The sequence below is a fragment of the Trichomycterus rosablanca genome, chromosome 9 (genome assembly GCF_030014385.1).
Source record: "Trichomycterus rosablanca isolate fTriRos1 chromosome 9, fTriRos1.hap1, whole genome shotgun sequence".
Taxonomy (NCBI): domain Eukaryota; kingdom Metazoa; phylum Chordata; class Actinopteri; order Siluriformes; family Trichomycteridae; genus Trichomycterus; species Trichomycterus rosablanca.
Window position 1 is genome coordinate 19,198,640 of NC_085996.1, and position 7,238 is coordinate 19,205,877.

Below are 7,238 nucleotides of genomic sequence, written 5' to 3' on the forward strand. Positions count from 1 at the left end.
TTTACTGTCATTTGAAATTGGTCTTTTATTGAATTACTATTGCTCAGCCATTTATAGCTGTCATTGCACACAGTATAAACCCTAAATATTTCATGTTTTGTTTGGTCGACTACATTTATTTTGTTAATATACTGTACATTAATTGCTGCATTTTTGGGCCTGCCACACATTCCAAAAAAGTTTGAGGCAGGAAAGAATTTCCCACTTTGTTGCCATTCCTTCTCACAACACTTAAAAGCCATTTCAGCACATAGAATACCAAGCAATGAAGTGTTTCAGGTTTTATTTTGTCCCATTCTTCCTGCAAACACATCTTAAGATGTGCAACAGGGGTGTCAGTCACATTTTTTCTGTTGCCAAAACAACACTGGAGTGGTTTAACCAAAGCCCAGACTTTAACCCCATTAAACATCTGTAAAGAGACCTACAGATGGCAGTTTACAGATGCTTCTCATCCAGTCTGACCAAGGTTCAGAGAATGTACCATGAGGAATAAAATAAATTGCCCAAATTCAGGTGTGTAAAGCTTGTAAAGATTTATCCAAGAGGGCATGTCGTTTCTTGCTGCCAAAAGGACCTCTACAAAGTCTTGAAAAGAGTCTGAATACTTTTGTAAGTAAGAGATTTCAGTTTTTGATTGTAGATTGATGGGTAAAATGACACTATTATACATTCATACATTCAAGTCCAAATAAAAAAATACTGTACAAGATGAATATAAGCAAAAATCCATTAGCATTAGAGTACTGAGCAAATCCATTTTAACTCTCTTGCTTTGAGTTGCATTGAGACATAAGCTACAGCCAACAACAAGGCAAGCAGGGTTTCAACACTGTTCCACAAAGAAGTCATCTTTCCATCAGTCAACACAACATACCAAGTTAACATATTGCCAACATGAAGTGGTCCCCCTGGAATTCCGGTTTAATTAGATTTATTAACTGTATGAATTCCAAGGAAATTGTTCTTAAAATTTTCTACAGATTTTGCCTTATATAACTGTACTGATGATAAGCTAGTATACCTCTCAGAGCATATAAATCTGCAGATCTTCAATCCCCATACTTTTACCTCCTATCTTCTTTTCCTCACTCAACATCTGTGTCATCCCCAGCTGGACTGAGCTTATTCTCTGGCAACAGTCCATACTCATTGAGAAAAGCCTCCACATCAGAGGCAAAAAAATCTTCATTGAAGTGCTGTGTGATTGCTAGAAAGTTCCCCAACATCTCTCCAGCCTTGTAGACGAGCACCGCTGGCAAAACATCATCACAGAAGTGTTCTCCAGCACCAGTGACAGCTGCGTTGATTCTGCAAAATTTGACACTTGGATACTCGGCGGCTAGGCAGTCCAAGCAGCTGTTGAGTGCATCACAACCCTTAACTTCATCTTTGTAAATGTGCACCACCACCACGGTCAGCCGGTGCTCCTTTTCAATGACATTGATAAATGCCTCACCACTCTCCAGCTCATACACACCATCAAACTTTGGCCCGAAGCTGAGGCGCTCATGCATTTCCTGCATGCACTGCTTGCGGTACTTGCGCAGACACTGCTCATCGTCTTCTTTGAGCAATTCATACTCCTGGATGCTCATCTGAAAGTGTATAAAGCAGAAATTATGTTTAAATTGTCATATGTATGGCAGGTCCTAGTAAGTCTGGCACCCTAGGCAAGATTCATTTTTCCCAATTTTCCTCCCAACCTTATCATATCCAATTACTCGATTGCATTACACTGCCTGTCTACTGATGTTGATTTCCACCCTGGTTGAGGCGAGCCGAGACTGACACACGCCCCCTCTGACACGTGTGCAGTTCAGACTGCATCTTTTCACCTGCATAAGGCGATATTCATATGCGGATCAGCTTTGTGTACTCTCATCCTTAGTATCCATCATCTCTGTGCAGGCACCATCAATCAGCCAGCAGAGGTCGTAACTGCATCAGTTATGACGCCGGCACCCCCCTTAAACAACAGCCAATCGTTGTTTGTGTAGGCGCCCAGCCTGCCTGATGGGTTTTGAACCAATGAGTTTGAAATGTCAGCTCTGGTGTGCTAGTGTGTTAGCCTTTTCTCCCAATTTTTAGCGTGTCCAGTTTTTACCCAGTTGCGTTATGCTTCCTCTCTACTGGTGCTGACCCCCGCCCCTGACTGAGGAGAGCGAACTGACACGAACTCCGACAAGTGTGCAGCAGCCGACTGCATTTTTTTACCTGCACGAGTCGTGTTTATTAGCGATCAGCCTTGTGCACAGAGAGCCACACCCTGATCAGCATTATTCCTCCACTCCGTGCAGACACCATCAATAACGCTCTCTAATAATGCTCCGGGCCGTCTTAACCCGCAACGCACACAATGGCTAAATGTTCCAGCCAGCTTCCGGCGTAGTGATGAAGGGTCGCTCCCTACTCCCTACTTTGAATTAAAATGTCACTTAAAATAATGTGAATGGAACGCTTCTACAGAATTGGTGCTAATGATTGTAAGAACCGCTTTCTGAACCAATCAGACCTTCTGATTTTAATTGTTAGTAAGAAATGCTGTTATTTGCATGTATTTAGTTTGCAGTATCACACAGATGATTGTCAATGAAACGCTTGATTGGCTTTCTAACGAGTTCGTGTTTTACTTCACAACCGGGAAAAGTTTGAAGGTTTTTAATTATAAGCACATTTACAAAATAACGGATTATATTCCTAATGGGACACACGCTTATAAATTTAATAGAATATGGAACTACATAAGCTAAGGTAAGCAGTATTAGGGATTTTTTGCTGTGTTTTGGATTTTGGCTGCTGTGCCGTAATTTGCAATGAAAACAAAACTTCAGTTTCAGCTTTTAACTGGTACCTAGGAAAGTAAAGGCACTAAGTAAAATGACAAAACACAGTCGCTAATCTGTTGTTGTTTTTTATCTGAACTTACATATTATTTGTTTATTTCTACGCTACATTTCCAATATATGTTTTGTGTACATTATATTGACTCGTGACTTGACTCTGACGCTAGCCTAAATACTCGTGACTTGACTCGGACTCTAGCCTAAAGACTCGTGACTTGACTCGGACTCTAGCCTAAATACTCGTGACTTGACTCAGACTCTAGCCTGAAGACTCATGACTCGACTCAAACTCGTATTTTGTGACTTGTGAACATCTCTGTAACTCTTAAAATCCTAATAATATATAAGGATGGCAACATTAAAATACATGAAATATATACCCAATAACAACATAAAAATTATTAATACCTGTAAAATATTACATTACATTAAAGATTGCAAAAATGAATACACCCTCAGTTAAATGTAACAAATAAGTGATATAATGTTAGTAATATTGTCCCAGGTGAACTACACATCCTAGAGGTGAAAATGCTCATTAGCACTATTGTGCCACAGCTGCCTATATGGCTATATAATGAAGCCCAGGGCTCAGAATGACTTTGCCAGTAAGGTAGACATCCTTCTTGAGTTACCTCGCTAATTCTTCCAGAAGCTCTCATTTTAGCCCTACAGTGTCACATTTAATCAATGGACTGATTTTCTAGGTGTCACTTTAAGATTTTAAAAGTGCTCAATAGGGTTGAGTTTGTGACCTATTTGGCCACTGCAGCTCTTTACCCTAGTTCTTCTTTAAGAATGCAGCAGAAACATCAGGAATATGCATGTCATTGTCAAGTTAAAAAGTGCCCGATGACCCAGTTAGGGTATCGCTGAATTAAAAGTGCTATGACACAGGTGTCACACCTAACTGTAGTGTAAGTGCACCATAAATATTCTGCACAAACTGGATAAGACATTCCTATTCGGTAGCTTTATCACAACAGAACGTCAAAGAGAGTACATATAACATTTTACCATGCAGTAAGGGTAAACTTTTGCTGCAAATTATAAGAGTCATTTGGGTGCCCCCTAATTTAAACATCTTCCCATGTGCCTGTTAATAACAGTCCAAATGTTTTATCCCGTGCTAGTCGATCTGTATATTCGTATTATGGCGCCCTCTTCTGGAGGCTGCAATAGGTGACTGACCACACTACCAGTGCTGAGAAAACAGGGCCCTGGCCATAGCAGGATAGGGTGAAATATTAACAAGATCAAAGTGATATGTTGGTTTTATTAGCTCAAATTGCTCAAAAAAGTAAGAAAGCCTACCTTATGGTTGGAATCATTGATTTTGTGTGTAGATGACATCTGTCTCAAAAGCTCCCTCTTGTTAGGAGGCAAAGCATCTTGATCCATGCTTTCCAGCTTAAATCTTCGCCAGTCATTAATCACCCCCTTTGGTCCTAGAAACAGCAAGCAAAATCCAACCATGTCAGTCAGATCAATTTAGTACCGCCTCATAAGGTTTACTAGAGAAGTCATTAAATTATTATTAACAAAATGCTGCATGTAGGTGAACATTGTGAAAAGGATAAACACCAAATAAAATAAAAAATTTAAAACCATATCTCTGGTTTAAATGTTAAAACACAGTGACTTTTTCATTGTCTTCCCTGAATGAATCTTAGTAATGCATATTCAATATTTTAGACACTTGTTTTTACTAAGTGCATATATATATATATATATATATATATTAGGGCTGTCAAACGATTAAAATTTTTAATCGCGATTAATCTCAGAATTTCATATAGTTAATCGCGATTAATCGCATTAAAAAAAAATCTGTGTAAATGTTATAGAAAACAAGGATTTTTAAGTGAAATGTTACAATTAAAATGGTGAACACATTTTATGCTAAATGTACTGATGTTAAAAACTGCTGGGACAAGAGAAAACTGTAAGGGAGTTTATTTACTCACATACTAGGCAGTAAATGTCAGATTGTAGGTTAGAATTTCTCCATCAGCAAACACTGTAGATCAGCGGTGCTTTAGGTGGGATAAGGCGTAGTTATTGTATCAGACTTGTCTGTGGTTGTATTGTGACAATGGTTTGATGGACGTTTCTACACGAAGTGAGTGTGTTTTGACCCTTTGGGGCTTCCATAGTTCATGAACTAACGTGCTCGACTCAGCTTTCCGGTATTCGGTACAGAAGAAGAAGTTAATTAAGTGTAATAAAGTGTTCTGCTCCCGACAACTTGTGAATATAGCGTGTATTTATTTCTTTATTAAGCAAGTGCATCACTACCACGATCGGTTACATTATGTTAACAAACCGCAAAGGAAAAACGGTGGCAAGTCCGACATTAACACGTTGGTTCTACCAGTCAAGTCTCAGCATGAACTAGAATTTGCGTTAATGGCACTAATTTTTTTAATCGCGTTAAATTGAGATTGCGTTAATGCGTTATTATCGCGTTAACTTCGACAGCCCTAATATATATATATATAAGCTTGCAGAGAGAGAGAGAGAGAGAGAGAGAGAGAGAGAGAGAGAGACAGACATCCTGTTATTCTATAGTGTACAACCTTCTTTTGATGTTTTAATTTTATGCCTTCTCTTAAAAGACGGTGAAAACACATTTAAAAATCCAGGTCTGTTGGTCCTGGATTCTGTAAAGTTGATTTGAGACAATGTTCATTGTAAGAAGCGCTATATAAATGAATCTGACTTGACTTGACCTGACTTGATACACATAAATTATTCTGTACAATACCAGCACATCTGGACATTATTAACTAAATTATTCTAATTCTAAACTGAAACGTTATATGCCGGAATAATACTTGAAATATTACATTTGCATATCAGAATATGTTTTTTCTACCTCACCCATCATTTACTCAGTACCATGTACTGACCAACACTTGTCTCTAGTCTTGTCTTCCTTAATTACTCTTTAGATTATGAATGTCTTTTTGTATTTATTTTAGGCCTTTTTTGTATTTATTGTACTGTTGTCTGTACTGTCTTGCACTTTTGTTATATGTTGCACCCTGGACCTGGAGGAACGTTGTTTCGTTTTAATATGTACTCGTATATAGCTGAAATGACAATAAAGCCTCTCTTGACTCTTGACAATAATGCTTTAGAATATGTTTAAAAAAGAACCTTGTTTTTTAAATATGTATAGTATGCAAGCTTAAGTTATTAACTCAAGATACATCTCTTCTTGGCAAATATGCTAAACCTTATAGCACGCTCCCACCATTTAAAGGCACTCTAAATACTTTTAAAATAGAGTACATGTCTGTTGAGCAAGTGTTTAACAAATATCCATTTCAGATATTAAAGAAAAAACTGCAAATGACAATGTACAGACCACAGTTTTTATTAATTAAGAAACTATTTTTACATTTACCTGTGTGAGTCACAGCCGCCTCTTCCTCTTCTAATCCTCTGCCAGACATTTTGTCTAAAAGGGCACACAGATCTGTATTTCATAAAGATGCTATTAATCAAAAAAGTTTGTAAATGCAATTATAGACAGTGACTGGTTTAATTGTGATTCATTTGTGTAAATCCTCTGTGTTCTAAATAATTAGTTGACTTCTAACCTGCAAACACATCATGCCCTGTCATAACTGCTAAAGCTTTACATAACTTCTTGTAAGTGACCAGAGTCGATTATATCATCTTTGAAGAGTGACCGCTGCTCTGCGGAGAAATTAAGTTAATGAGGTTAAAAGATTACTGCTTAATCAGATTTGCAGTTTGAAGCAGGTATTAGGAACCATGTGACGAACAATCTAATGTAGGGCATTTTTGTTATCCCAAGAAAAGCTACAATTTAGTAGGATACTCTATTTCTATACATTTATAGCCAGATGTTGCAGCTTTGTAAACATAGATAGTGAGCTATGAATAATTAGTATATATAGTGTTCTGAAATGCTGTTTGTTTATATGGAATTGTTTTTGGCAAGTATTTTAGTTCTTAATCCGTACAGTGGTTTCTAATATTAATAAATCTGTCACTACTTTAGAGCAATGAATTTATTTTTTCATTTCTTTTAATGGCAGGGTCTTGGTGGGTCTGAAATACCCATAATTACAAAGTGTAATGCAATACCACACCCCTTCAGGTTGCCAATACATCACAGGGCATAAATATGTTGTATTATTACTAGGGCTGTCGAAGTTAACGCGATAATAACGCATTAACGCGACCTCAATTTAACGCGATTAAAAAAATTAGTGCCATTAACGCAAATTCTAGTTCATGTTGACACTTGACTTGTAGAACAAACATTTTAATGTCGGACTTGCCACCGTTTTTCATTTGCGGTTTGTTAACATAATGTAACCGATCGTGGTAGTGATGCACTTGCATAATAAAGAA

The 7,238-nt window shown here is 37.6% G+C and overlaps 1 protein-coding gene across 1 annotated transcript; it reads right to left on the reverse strand.

The window, feature by feature from the left end:
- Positions 1-1,088: 1,088 nt before the first annotated feature.
- pdcb (phosducin b) lies at positions 1,089-6,307 on the reverse strand. The gene is made up of 3 exons (XM_063001226.1): positions 6,259-6,307; positions 4,161-4,294; positions 1,089-1,598 (listed from the first exon to the last, which is right to left on the reverse strand). Exons 1-3 carry the CDS (start codon positions 6,305-6,307, stop codon positions 1,089-1,091), a joined length of 693 nt encoding a protein of 230 aa, XP_062857296.1.
- Between the last annotated feature and the right edge of the window lie 931 nt (positions 6,308-7,238).